Source organism: Octopus bimaculoides, chromosome 19, assembly GCF_046866305.1.
Source record: "Octopus bimaculoides isolate indiv1 chromosome 19, ASM4686630v1, whole genome shotgun sequence".
Lineage (NCBI taxonomy): Eukaryota > Metazoa > Mollusca > Cephalopoda > Octopoda > Octopodidae > Octopus > Octopus bimaculoides.
The window spans coordinates 46,860,035-46,875,330 of NC_142946.1; the positions used below are offsets into that span (position 1 = coordinate 46,860,035).

The 15,296-nt window shown below is 38.4% G+C and overlaps 1 protein-coding gene across 1 annotated transcript; it reads right to left on the reverse strand.

The window, feature by feature from the left end:
• Positions 1-542: 542 nt before the first annotated feature.
• LOC149131852 (uncharacterized) lies at positions 543-14,923 on the reverse strand. Its single transcript, XM_089337549.1, has 4 exons — positions 14,756-14,923; positions 11,670-11,747; positions 2,706-2,853; positions 543-1,779 (listed from the first exon to the last, which is right to left on the reverse strand). Exons 1-4 carry the CDS (start codon positions 14,862-14,864, stop codon positions 843-845), a joined length of 1,272 nt encoding a protein of 423 aa, XP_089193675.1. The 5' UTR covers positions 14,865-14,923; the 3' UTR covers positions 543-842.
• Positions 14,924-15,296: the final 373 nt, after the last annotated feature.

The window sequence follows — 15,296 nt, forward strand, 5'->3', positions numbered from 1 at the left end:
TATGTTTATATGTGTGTGTGTGTGTGTATGAATATATATATATACATATGAGTATGCTTGTATGTGATGATGCCATCATCTGTGAAACTGAGTGGGTGTACATGGTAGTTGTGGGTGTATAAGCAAGTGGGGGTTTCTCTCACTATGGCCATAGAACTTTAAACGAGCAGCTACAGAAATTTCATCTTTTTTTTTGGGGGTTTTTTTTTTGCTTTCTATTTAGTTTTATGATAATAAGGAGTTGCGATAGCCGAGCAGATAAAGAGTTGGCCCCCCCCCCTCTGACGAAATCGTCACTTTGCATCCTGTGTCACAGGCGCCAAAATCACTACTTGGCTGGGCATGAACACCACTGCTTCTCCACACTTACATGACAGCACAGCAGGTAAGAATAGAGATGGTGAGCAAGTTAGTTGTGGAGCAACAAACAAAATGGAAATTGACAAGAAGTTTGACGGTCTACTATGCCGAGAGTTTAATAATCCGACTCGTATTTTGACACACGAAGGAATTAATTAAAGGAAACATTTAAATAGCATCTATGTTGTTTCTACGTACATATTTACCGAAATCACTCTTAAATAACCCAGATCTTACATCGATATATATATACATGCATACATCTACGTCAATAGTGAGATGTATATAAATGCTTTAGAAAACAAACAGAACATATCAGCTGTCCACACAGACAAACCAGCCAGCTAACCAGCCAGCCAGCCAGCATTTTATAGCATTGCATGACTCCACCACACTCTCTTCTTTTCTCGCTTCTATTTAGCTCCCATCACATATGAAGCCTATGCAACTTTTATTTCTAAGCTAATTCTTGTACATTTTGGTCATCGATCGATCACAACTGAAGGTTCTGACTGAACTTGACTTTTCTCGTCATAATTCAAAGATTCGGTAAAAGTCTGTGAGGAATCTTTCATGGATGTCCGTGTGTTTTTGCTTCGCTCTTTGATGACATCGCTTTGGTCGATGCGCAGAGCTTTGTAGCAGTCTTCGGGTGGCGCCCCGACTTCAATGGTGAAATGTTGATTGTGATGTAATGCAGTCGAAGCTGTGTCAGTCTTCGAACTGGAGAAGACTGTGTCAAATGCAACATGGTTTGAGGTACGAGCAGTATATTTCTTGTTAAAAGATAGTGTCCGAATGGAAGAAGATTCAGTTGAAGTTGGTTTAAAATTGGTCTTTTCACTATTATCACATATAGGAATCACAGACTGAGCTGCGATGTTAGTCTGCTTTGACATCTCCTGATACGGACTACTATTACTACTACTACTACTACAGCTACTACTTTTCTCGTTCAGAATTAAAACATCATCATCAGAGAGAGACACTGGACTAGGAGGCATATTACTGTTAAAACTGTCATTCGATCCAGCGTTATATTTTGCAGTCACTTCCGTCATGTTTGATACTGCTCGTAGATCATTTTCATTTTCATTATTGTTTATATTACTACTACTACTGCCATTAGAGTTGTTCTTGTTATCATCAGAATGTGACTGTGTTTGAAAGAGGTTCAAAACATTTTTCTTTGATTTCTGAATAGCACTTAAAAGAGCTGGATATTCCCGCAAATGTATCAAATCTATATCACTGTTTTCCATTTCTATTTTTGATAAGGTGACTCCAAGACAAACTGAGTTGACCGTTTCTTTAAGGAATTCTTCGGGTTTCATTGTAAATATTGAGGAAGGACATGCTTCCTTTAGTTCCTCACATGTCAATCCAGTGCAGGTCGCTAAGTCTTGTACAGTGATGCACCTGCAACAAAAACAGAAAGGAAATTTTGTTTTAAAAAATGAAGATAGTTATATATTCTTGTTAAAGTACATATATTTGTTATATTCCTCCAAAATTTGACTCAAAGACAGCAATTCTGACAGGAGGAGACAAGTCAATTATTACATCTTCATTAAAATAATGAGTTTGCTAGTAAAATAATGACGTCCTGTGAAGCAGAACTGGTTAAAAATATTAAATAACTCAGAAATCGCGATACACAGATATTGTTTTGAGCTGAGTGGGGGTGCTAGATTCCCTTGTTTGAAAATGTAAGGACACAGATTGTGTTGTATAGCCAGCTGGAGACTATGTCGCCTGGGACTAAATTACAGCAACATTAGTCCTAAACCAGGAGTGCCATGTCATGTTGGCAAAAAATCTTTACTACAAAATATTTTCTCTTTACAAACATAAATTATTGTACACACGCACACATGTATGAAGGTGCAAAATTGAGTTTTGACCCTCTGGCTGATAACTGTTGAGGATTTGGTGACCTTCTGTGTCTGAGCCGTCTTACTGGCACATGTGCTGGTGGCACGTGAAAAACAACATTCGAGCGTGGTCATTGCCAGTGCTGCCAGACTGGCTCCCATGCAGGTAGCACATAAAAAATACCTCTTGAGCGTGGTTGTTGCCAGAACTGCCTGAGTGGCCCTCATGCCGGTGGCACATAAAAGCATCCACTACACTCTCAGAGTGGTTGGCATTAGGAAGGGCATCCAGCTGTAGAAACTTTACCAGAACAGATTGAGCCTGGTGCAGCCTCTGGCTCACCAGTCCTCAGTCAAACCGTCCAACCCATGCCAGCATGGAAAGTGAACGTTAAACGATGATGATGATGATGAACATATATATATGTATGTATGTATGTATGTATGTATAATTGTAAGAGTTGTACTCACTTCTCCTCTTGTTTTGATCGCAGTGTTACAGCCTTCAGAGGAAAGTCATCAAACTTGAAGATTTCTTCATCAGTTATGTCTTTGGGATCTGGGTCGGATGGAATATCAGCAAAGATAGGGTTTCCACTACTCACTTCCCTGTCAAAAGCTGAATAAATAAAAAATAAAATGAAATGAAATATAATAAATAAAAATTACCATTTCTAACAATAGAACAAAACCTAAAATTTCAGAGAAAGGAAGTCAGCTGATTACAAAGACCCCAGTACCTGACAGGTAATTTTTTTTTTTTTTTTCATTTCTCAGGAACCCATAAAATAAACACTTGGCTATAGAGGGATTTGAAACCAGAACATAATGAATCGTAACTAAATACCACAAGATGCTTTGATGCTTTATTGATTCTACCTATCTGGCACATTTTAATGGTTTGTAACATAGCTACAAGGTCTTCAATTTGGGTGTTAGGGGTTAGCTGATTTGATCAACCTAGCATTTTATTTGCCCCACAAGGATGAAATAGAAAATTGATCAGAGTATGATTTGAACTCGGAACTTAAGGAACCAGAAAAAAAAAAACATTGGTTTCAAATTTTGGCACAAGGCCAGAAATTTCGGGGTGGGTGGGTGGGTGGAAGAGTCGATTACATCGCACCCCCCAGTGTTCAACTGGTACTTATTTTATTGAACCCTGGAAGGATGAAAAACAAAGATGATGTCAGAGGAATTTGAACTCAGAACGTAAAGACACAAAATACTACTAAGCATTTTGCCCGGCATGCTAACGATTCTACCAGCTCACTGCCTTAGAACAAGAAGAAATTTTGCAAAGCATTTCGTTCGACGCTCTGTAATGATTGTCAAAAAAAATGGAACAAGACAATAGACAATAAAACATCTGGACAGATAGACGATACAAAGATGGACAGGAAAAAAGGACGGGTCATTCGCAACCTTCTCTCGTCAGTCAAGTTTCCAGATCATCCTTACAGTTTCGGCCGGTTACACTTGACGCTGTTCAAATCTGGCTGGCCCCCAAAATCTAAGCTAAGACCATTAAATTTTTGTGGAGAAAGCAAGCGCATGTGTACGACAACAAAGACAAAAAAAAAACCGAGAAAATGTTACACAATTATAAATACGAACAACAAGAAAATAACAACGTGTCTTTCGATCAATAAAGACGACGAAAAGCACAAGACCAATAAGTATTAAGGAGATGCATTTTCTTGATTATGCCGACCTCAGGAACCCGACTAGTATTGTATTTTATCGGGCCAGAAGGGATAAAATGCAAAGTCGATCTCGACGGGATTCGAACTCAGAACGTTAAGAGAAGGAAGAAATACCGCAGGACGTTTTCTCCGACGCTCTCAAAGTTTTGTTAACCAACCGCCCTAACAACAATAACTATAATAAAATTTCTTTGCATTGGCCAATTTTTCAAATAGGTATAATAAATCGACGAACTCGATTTAATATTAGTGATTTCTGCATCGATCTTGGGGAAAAAAAAAATTACAGTAAGAGATATCGAACCTTGAATACTGTAAGTCACACGGTATAGCTCTCTACCAACTGCGCCATTACAATCGCAACTATCTTTACATAGCAGTTTTTTTTTTAAACAGGGAGTAAATTTATTTAAACAAGTATAAAGTAATACCAATAAAGACTATAAACACAAAACAAAACAAATAAATAAAACACGCACGTACACACGCGCTTTTCCACTCCACTCTCCACACACGCACAGAATTAAAAGAATATTGGTGATTATAGCAGTTTGCTATCCAATGAAATATAGGAGAGATTCTTTAATTTCCGGATCTAATTTGTTTTCCATTGAATAATTCCAAGTTCACATGTAATAATGCTCTAAAAAAAGAAATGTTGGATTCTGAGATAAATACGTTGGACTCCTGCTGAATAGCTTTCTCCCCGGCGTCATCGCTATACATCCCGCCATCGCCTACCTCCAGTTCCTTCTTCTATTAGAAAGACTATTTATTAAATTCCAGCGAATTAAACACTGAAACCGGTTCCACGAAGATAAGAATTGAACCTTTCGTAGACTGCTGCTTCCGTGTTATTGTTTCTGATATTTTCTTAATACTTACATGTTCAAGTAATGACAAGAAATCGCTTCTTCCTGTCTCTACTCCATGTATGTATATATGTATGTATGTATATATATTCGCGTGTGTGTGTGTGTGTGTGTGTGTGTATTTCGGGATGAAATCTTGCAAAACGAATATATATATATATATATATATATATATATATGTATGTATATTTGTGTGTATATGTATATATATATATATATACACACACACACACCCATACATATGTATATTCGTGTGTATACAGAGAGAAAGAGATGGGAGTGAGCTTGAATACCTCAATAAATGTGTATGTACGTATGTATTCACAAGGAGAAAACGAACCCAACAAGGCAAGGTTATATAGACCAACCATTTATTACGGAGAGTTAATTGAAATAAAGCAAGCCTATCAGAAAACGCAGTCCGCCAGACAAAATAATATGCATTGAAACTTCCCCAACACTGACGAGCGATAAACGCAATTGTCCACAAACCTCTTATCAAATAAACTTTACCCATTTCATGCTAATATTACGACGGTCGGTCGTGGAAAAAGAGACAGCTTTCTCAGGCGAAACGATTTAAAAACTAGCCATCCCCTAAGGCTGATAACGTAATTGTATGTTCGCAGATTAATATGTTTCTATTCTGAGAAATCCCATTTCGTCTTGACTCTACCGGAAAAGAGAAATCACTGAAGAGAAACTTTGATTAAAAATACCCCAGGGTGGAGAGGTCTTATTTTTATTTATTATTATTTTTTTTCCGGCGAAAATATAACGATGATATAAAAAGAGTATAAGATTGTCTTTTAATTGGTGAAGGGAATTAAAATTGCGCAACTTGTAAGACGCTCGGTTTTAGTTCAACAGGACTTCGTTTTAAATTACCTAAAATATATGGGATATTGAACGATGTAACAATAATGACGAAAACTCGTCACAAAATTACATAATTAAAAAAAATTCGTTTTTGGCGCACGCAGGCGTGGTTTTCAAAGGCGGCGAGCTGGCAGAAACGTTAGCACGCCGGGCGAAATACTTTGCGGTATTTGGTCTTTACGTTCTGAGCTCAAATTCTGCCAAGGTCGATTTTGCCTTTCATCCTTTCGTGGTCGATAAATTGCGTACCAGTTGCGTACTGGTTCGATCTAATCGACCAACTCCCTCCCCCCAAATTTTCGGGCCTTCTGCCTAGGGTAAAAAAAATATTTATGGTTTTCAGACAGCGAGCTGGCAGAATAGTTACCTAGCGAAACTTTTTTGTCCGTGTTTACATCTTGAGATTAAATTCCGCCAGGTTCAACGTTGCATGTCATCCTTCCAGAGGTCGATAAAATAAATACGAGTTGAACACTAGAGATCGATGTAATCGATTTACTCCCGTCCCCCAAATTCCTGGCCTTGAATGAAAATTTGAAATTAATATTTATAGTTTAAGCCATGGTAGGTTGTGTCTACTTCGTCTCCCCCAGACAGTTATCTCCCTTATATCCACTCATCACACACAAGCAAAGATCTCATAGCGTTGAACTAGACGAAAAACCTGTGAGCAAACGATACTTAGTAACGTGCTTAATCCGCTTTTAGACACTTAACATTTTAATCAGAACAATGCTTTTATCAAGGACTCAAATTTTCAATGAGATTTCGTTGAATTTGTTTTCCCCAGTTACACTTCTAAATATAACCACGCAGAGACACACAGAAACTGTGTCAGGGCACTTCGAAATATCCGCTTAAAAAAAAAAATGCGGTGAAGCCAACAACGATAGACAGCCAATGATATCTGTCCTTGTTTGTACTTAACTTCGCTGACTACAATGAGGACTTCTGTGATACTATCGATACTTTTAACCAAACGCAATGATAACAGCGACAACTGCAACAAAAAGCTTTTGAAACGTCTAAAGATGTCCCGGAAATTCTTCTGGGTAATAATGACGTCAGGATAGTACGAGCATCCGGTTTGTTCGGTTGGTGTGTAGCGCTAATTTAAACGCCTGATAGTTTAGATATGGTGAGAGAAAGGAAGATTTTACGGAAGTAAATGCAATTTTTTTAGACAAAGAGTTTAGTGTTGTATTCCTAGTGGTTTTCTTTTTCTCATGAACTCGAATCAATTGCCAAAGACCTTCTATAGTGTGTTTTTTTCCACTATACCTCCTCCCCACTGCACATACACATATATTTGTAAACACACACATGCATACAAAGACGTACACATGCATATATATATATATATATATATATATATATATATATATATATATATATATACTCTCTCACACACATACTTATAAATACACATAGACGCATATACACAGACACATATTTGTATTAATATAACGTTGGGATTCAGAAACAATGCAACTTCAAGCAAAAAAAAAAAAAAAAAAAATTAGATTCACTTATTTTAAAGAGGAGCGGCAGAAATAAACAGTTAGAATATAAAACGGAAAAACAAGCAGAAAGAAATAAAACGAAAACTAAACAAAAGTGAAGGACTAAAAATGGTTGACAGGAATTTTATTATAACTTAGTAGAAATACTAGTTTGGTTTCATTCAGTGTGTGTATCTGTCTACCATTGTACAAACATCTCCAGCTCGCGTGGCAGATGGTGTAAAACTGTGTTGTGTTACACCGTAAAACTCAGTGAGTATTTAAGCAATGTATTTGTGGATAGTTAATGGGTTGGATGTGGTACTGATGACAGAACAATAACTCTTGAAATATGTACATACACTCATTACCTATTTTTTCTATCTCCGATCGCATTGTTTACATCAGTGCTCCACAACCGGTATGCCGCAGAGTAACTTGAATATAATTTTTTCCCCCTATACTTTTAGTTCAAATGTGCCGCCGAATTTCGAAAGGATTATAAGTGTACCGCAAGTGAAAAAGGTTGCAGAGCACTGGTTTACATGAACGTATTCGTAAACGAAACGTCGTAGCTTACAATTCTGGCTCTGAATCTCTATAAAATCTATAGCGATAAACTTACAAGATGGTTATAAATTCATATCGGATACAATGGAGTATTTAGCAGGCCCGTCGCCAGATTTTGGTGCCTGGGGGTGCTTCAGAATATTATTTGGTGGGCCCTACTTTGTAATAATGCTAAAATGAAGTTTTGAAATAAGTGAATCACTGTAAATCTGAGGGTGCACCGTTGAATTATAAGGGGGCACTGCCGTCCAGTGCACACCCTTAGCGATAGGCATGGTAGTTAGAGAGAATTGTATCAATCGAAAAACATAAAACGGTTCATTCATAACCGAGAATATTTCAAAGAGACAGACATAGAACAAATGATTGCTTTAAACACTAGTCCACAATCACTACCTATTATATTTGCTCCTGCATGACTCCAGTGAGCTGGTTGACTCATAAGTTTTTCCAGTCCCCGCCCTTGCTAATTGAACATATATCATACATATGTCTTCTGGTGACCCGAAAACGCTTTTCTTACCGTGGGTTTCAAATATTTGATTAGCAGGTTCAAACCTGCAGTGAGTGGCCACCTAATTTAATTGGCTTCTATCGACGTGAAACGAAGTAGGAATGTAGCAAGGAGGAGAAAGCCATGATAAACTCATTAAGCAGTTTATTATTTATAAGTTGGTCTCGTTAGAGAAAATCCCTGGTAGGATGCGGGGTTTATTTACAGAGGTTTTATCAGAATGCTTATAGCAGTAACTGCTATATTTTATAGCTTATGTTAGCCAAGCACAAAAAACAAAAAATAGCATCCAACGATCATCTAAATATCCATAAATATTACAAAAAGCGGGGGGGGGGGGGATAATTAAATAAATAAACGCTCTAATCTGGTCAAAGAACTGTTGTTGTTGTTGTTGCTGCATGTAATATGACCAGTGAAGCTAACAACGTTGATGACATTGCAAACTTAACCAAAACATTCAACCGTCTTGCAAGTTACAAGCTGAGCTGTTTAGACAACCGTCGCAGGAAACAGCTGCCGCACTCATCGCCCGTGGCAACCACACCCACTAAGCACGTTTCTATTGAATCATCGACTGGGTTAACTTGGTTTTCGTGCCGCGAGGAGGAGGGAGATGACGAAGGGGGAAGAAGAAGAAGAAGATGATAAAAATAGGAGAGAGAAAAAAGATGATGATAAAGAAAGAAACGTAGGAAAAGATAAAGATGATGATAAAAAAAAGAAGGAAAAAAAGAACGAGGCAAAGAAGAAGCGGAAGAAAAGGGAGATGATGAAGATAAAGAAGGCAAAAATCACCATCATCATCATCATAAGAAGAAGAAGAAGATTTTTTAAAATGTATATAGAAGTTGTTGCTTTTAGGTCTTTGATGTGAAAGAAAAATATAAAGAAAAAAGCCAAATAAATAGAAAGAAAAAAAACCCCCCGATAAAGCAGGTTTGGAAGAGATAATGTGCTGTAGATGTTTCAGGGCTAAAAAGAGATCAAGTCATGAACTTGTAAGAAGAGTTAACCTTGTTATACAGACGGAAACATACGATTCCCGATCATGTAAGATACACAGATTTACAAATTCAGAACAAAAAACAGAAAAAAAAAACGTTTATAATTGGTTAATTTCTTTTTTAACAAGATATATATATCTTTTTTTCTTTGCTGTATATATATATTTTTCTTTTGGTGGGGGGGGGGGGGGGGAAGAAGAAACAGAAAATTGTTACTTTTGTTCCGTTTCATGTGATTCAAATGGTTTAAATAAAGCGAGTTACGTCAAAGTGAGAGTAGAAAAACAGCGTCAGACATACGAAGGTGGGCTGAAAAACTTCATAGGTTTACTATGAAGGAGTGATGCTAGAGCTGTGAAATTTTGCATGCATCAATTTCAACACTTATTAATATCTGCATTGTTTCTTTCCAGGTAAATTGACATCTGACTGCTCAAAAAAGACTTGGAAAGTAACTTAGTAGCGACTTGAAAATAGACGATTTGATATTGTGGTGCCATCAAGTACTTGTAGAAAAAGGGTTTAGCCACAAAGGACATTTATGCTGACGTGGTTTGCTTCATTAGGGGACGAATGAGGCTTCAGCTTTATCAATAGTGCAAAGAGGGCAGCTTGTACTCTCATCATGAGGAATATACGCCTTACTCAAAGATTTTCTCTTTCTCTGCATTCGTAGTTTTTGTTGTGAGAAATAAACTATGTTATTGATCGAAAGAAGCGGGGGAAAACGGTGGGATATTGGTGTCATTCTCAAAGACATTAGTGACATAAAAGGAAAGATTTTACTGGCTTCATTCAACGGTAGGCGCTTCTTGCAATTTCCGTTTACAAGAGTCACTCACAAGGCTTTGGCCGTCCCGAGGCTAGGTACCACGCAGAGGAACTGAACCCGAAACCATTTGGTATATACTAAAGTGTTGTGACAGAGTCTGAATAATTCCCAGTTCATTTGCCGGTTTATTATACTACTAAAGAAAATGGGGGCAAACTGGGCAAAATGCTTAGCGGCATTTCGTTCATCTTTGTTCAAATTCCGTACCAATTGATCACTGGGGTCGATGTATTCAACTACCCCATTCCTTGTAAATTTCAGGCCTTGTGCATCTAGTAAAAAGAATTGTTTGTAAAGAAAATGGCGGCGAGCTGGCAGAATCAATAACACAACAGGCAAGGTGCTTAGCGGCATATCGATCGTCTTTGTGTTTCTGTGTTCAAATTCCGCCAAGGTTGACATTGCGTTTTATCATTTTGGGGTCGATGAAATAAGTACCAGTTGAATACTGGAGTCGATTTATTTGATTAGGCCCTCACCGAAAATTTAAAACCTTTGCGCTTGTAGTAGAATGGATTATTAGTAAAGAAAATACGAAGTTATCGTTAACAGAACCATTCAAACAGAAATTCAGTTGAAACATCACTTGTATTAATTAAAGAGAAACCTTCACTTGAAATACGAAAAATTATAGAAAATAGTTTTGAGTTCGATTCCCATCAAAGACGACATAGCTTTTAATTCTTCCGGTAACGGTGCTGGGGAGGTCGGTGTAAACAAACAGCAATCATATATTAAGGCGACGAGCAGGCAGAACCGTTAGCCCATCAGACAAAATCCTGGCGAATCAAGTACTTGAACCCTGCAACGGAGGGGTGTCCCCCGTCGAGGTGGGCGGGGGGTAGTGTGATCGCGATCACTTAAATATAACGGAAACTGGTTGACCGGCCGTATGAGGCCTAGGGATGAAGAAAGGAAAAAAGATCAAGTACTCGGATCGATTTAAACGAATGATTTTTAGTCGTAGAAAGTGACCCCAGCGCTAATTTCTTCATTACAGCCTAGTACTTATTCTATCGTTCTCTTTGGCCGAAGCGCTAAGTTACGGAAACGTAAACACTGCAACATCGATTGTTGAGTGGTTATGGGGGTACAAATACAAGACACACACACACACACATATATATATATATATATACATACATATATATATATATATATATATATATACACACATATATATACACACACACACATATATATATATATATATATATATATATATACACACAAACACGATGGACTTCTTTCAGTTTCCACCGACCGAATCCACTCACAAGGTTTTGATTGGTCCCGATGCTATAATAGAAGACATTTACCCAAGGTGCCACGCACTGGGACTGAATTCGAAACTATGTGGTTGGGAAGCACACAGCTTCCCAACCACACAGCCACTAAATAACTTTCATTTCCTAATTCATTCATTTGCTTATTTTTGATCGCTGACTGAACGCCTAAAAATTAAGCCAAATCGTAGGAATTAGGTGGCCTCCAGAGGTATGTGGTTCTAGTTTCCAAGTCGAACTACATATGCAGCCAGACATAAAGCTTACCTTTAATATCCCATGATCCGTGAAATTCCCACGGTGTAACAACGTGGTTGTCGTCTCCATTCAAATCATTAATATAATCTGAAAATAGAAAAGCGTTGGCCGTTAGTCACGGTTCATTGGTGTTGTATGAAGTGAGGAGAAAGAATTAAATCAGTGGCGCACGCATACAAATACACACAGAGACATGGAAGCAAATATAAACATACATACACAGACTTGGAAGCAAAGATAAACATACACACACAGACATGGAAGCAAAGATAAACACACACACACACACACATAGTAGCAGAGATAATTTGTATACGACTGGGTTATGTATGGAAATACAATGGATGGTGCTGGGCAAAGAACTAAACGTACATGAATATATAAACATATATATAAACATATATATGTGTGTGTGTGTGTGTGTGTGTGTGTGTGCGCGCGTGTGTGTGTGTGTACATACACATACTCATAGATAGGTTTATATATTTATATAAGTATGCAACATCTTTTTCATGTACACTTTGTTAAACACATGCACTCGCACGTGTGCGTGCGAATAAAAATGTACAGTAAAAATTTTAAGTATACATATTAAAATTTCAAGTACGTCTGGGCGCGCATGAGTATATGTGTATATATAATACGCACGTGAGTGCGTGTGTGTATATATACATACATACATACATACATATATAATTTAAAGCATAATTTGAAATATATAAAGTCATAAAACTTGTAAAACGAAATACACACAAAACACACATATGTATGTATGTATGTATGTTTGTTGCTGTTGGCATTCCGTCAGTTACTACGACGAGGGTTCCAGTTGATCCGATCAACAGAACAGCCTGCTCGTGAAATTAACGTGCAAGTGGCTGAGCACTCCACAGACACGTGTATCCTTAACGTAGTTCTCGGGGAGATTCAGCGTGGCACAGAGTGTGACAAGGCTGACCCTTTGAATTACAGGCACAACAGAAACAGGAAGAAAGAGTGAGAAAAGGTTGTGGTGAAAGAGTACAGTAGGGTTCATCTAATCGACTGGCCTCCTCCTCCCCACAAAATTCAGGCCTTGAGCCTGGAGTAGAAAAGAATATTAGTGTTTAAGGCGGCGAGTTGGCAGAATGGTTAGCACACCGAGCAAAATGCTTAACGGCATTTCTTTGGTCTTTACGTTGCTGTTATTATTATTATTATTATTATTATTCAGGTCATTGCCTGGAATCAAACTCGGAATCTTGGGGTTAGTAGCCCGCGCTCTTAACCACTACGCCATATAGCCGTGGGGATATATCCGTCAAATGTAAATAATGTACTTAATTCCTCATCTCTTAAATATAGAACTATACATGTTTTAAGGTAGTGAAAGCGGCAATGTTGTTTATATTTAAATATTACTCTGGTCAGATTCAAGATTAGATAAGAGGTTCAATAGCCTCAGATACTACGCTGTATAATTACTCTCACAGTCACGTAATTTCACATAATACCATATGCTGCGATGCTGTTGTTTAACCCTAGGTTCGTCCTGGTGGAAACAAGCTGGGTTACCTTTTTTTAATATTCAGAGATAGTTAATCTAGAGTACATTTATCTAATGTCCCTCCCTAGTTTCGAAAGTGCCGTTTGGTTGTTATTTTAAGCAAATCAAATGATCCTGTTGAGCGGTCATGGACAAACTGCACCCCGCGTCACTTTCTGAATAACACGCCTAACGAAAAATTACCGTGAATTTTTTTTTTTAAGTAGTGTGGCCCGCCTGAGGCTGACTCATGCGGCCCGTTTCAATTAACTAATTGATTATTTGATTTAATCGCTAGGTCAATCAGTCAACTAGGTTTGTTAAAGCCCTTTCGTCGCCATTCGCGACCTCATCAACGCCGTGACCGCTCTACTTCAAACCGAACGATTAATAAAAAGAATAAATTAGCTAATTAGTTAAACGGTTAACTAACTGACTAGTAATAACAAAAGAAGTGAAACAGAACCAGTGCACGTACTTATTATTGATATAATTACCCACCCAAGATAGAACAATACAATATTAAACGGTTACAGGTTTAGAGTACTGCTACGAGAAAAGTAGCGAAATAAAGAGGTCAGAGCGTTCTCTATATCGAAGGCAGGTCACGAAAACGACAATAGTGAAAGATATTTGGGTGATATAGAAACGAGAGAAATGGGGAAAGGCTGGTGAAATAGTAGACGAGACATGAATGACGGCCGAGATGAAAGACAAACAACAATAACCGACAAGTAAAAACGAACACGAGTAAATGAGAAAATGTAACTTTGTGGGAGAGGAATGTATATGGATGTATATGGCTAAAAGTGATAAGATGACGTTGTATAAATAATAGTTGTGGAGAACATGTCTCCACCGGTCCATTTATACGGAATACATCGGCGGCGTGTTGTGTATTCATTTCAGAGTCCACTCCTACTTGGAGATATGGGTGGATGCCTTATGTGTAAAGCAGTTGGTGAGTTATATAACAACAACAACAACAATAATAATAATTTTTTAAGTCCACAATGTTTCAGTTTCTCTTTTAGACTAAAGAAAAAAAAAATACTTGCAAAACACACACACACACATCATGACATTTCCTGACACCATCATCATTATCATCGTTGTTGTTGTTGCATTAACGTCCATTTTTTCCAAGCTTGCATCAGTTAGAATTCGCTGAAGCGTAGTTTCTAAGGCTGGATAACTTTCCTGTAGCCAACCATCACTTGTTTCCTTCCAAGGTAAAATTTCCTCGTGTCTGGACCATGTCTTCACCCGCGCCGGAGCCACGTAATAAAAGAGCACCCGTGCCGGCACCACGTAAAAAGCACCCAGTCCACTCTGTAAAGTGGTTGGCGATAGGAAGGGCATCCAGCCGTAGAAACCATGCCAAAACAAACGACGAGAACTTGGTGCAACCCTCCGGAGAGCCAGCTCCTGACAATCATCCAAATAATACCAGCATGGAGAACGGACGTTAAATGATGATGATGATGATGATGAGGATGAGGAGGAGGAGGAGGAGGAGGAGGAGGAGGGGGGGAGAGGGGGAGGAGGATGTAGAAAGTTGTTTGTTTACCTTTCAGTAAGTTAATCATTTTCCCTGACCTGGCGATCTTTATCGGGGACTTTCCACTGTAAGTGGTCAAGAGAGGGTCCGCACCGAACGCTAGCAGTAACCGTACCATTTCCAGATGGTCGTTTTCCACTGCATCATGAATTGGTCTGAAAAATAATAATACAACACAAAAACACATTAGCCATGAAATGAAGAAATATTATAGAAAATACTAGAATAATATTCAAAACAAGATTATCAACCAATTAAGTCAACAAACTAGTAAAAGTAGCATCTGTGCCCAGCGTCGCCTTCCTGGCACTTGTGCCGGTGGCCCGTGTAAAGACATTCGAGCGAGATCGTTGCCAGTGCCGCCGAACTGGCTCCTGTGCAGGTAGCACGTAGAATACACCATTTTGAGCGTTGCCAGTACCACCTGATTAGCCTTCGTGCCGGTGTCACGTAAAAGCACCCGCTACACTCTCTGAGTGGTTGGCGTTAGGAAGGGCATCCAGCTGTAGAAACCCTGCCAGATTAGATTGGAGCCTGGTGTAGCCATCTG

What these genes read in the sequence shown, in the direction of transcription:
- LOC149131852 (XM_089337549.1), bottom strand. Translation starts at nt 14,864, where the DNA reads ATGGTACGGTTACTGCTAGCGTTCGGTGCGGACCCTCTCTTGACCACT. An exon ending in CGGATCATGGGATATTAAAG is followed by an intron (nt 2,854 to 11,669) that starts GTAAGCTTTATG and finishes TTATTTATTCAG; the next exon opens with CTTTTGACAGGGAAGTGAGT. An exon ending in CGATCAAAACAAGAGGAGAA is followed by an intron (nt 1,780 to 2,705) that starts GTGAGTACAACT and finishes TTTTTGTTGCAG; the next exon opens with GTGCATCACTGTACAAGACT.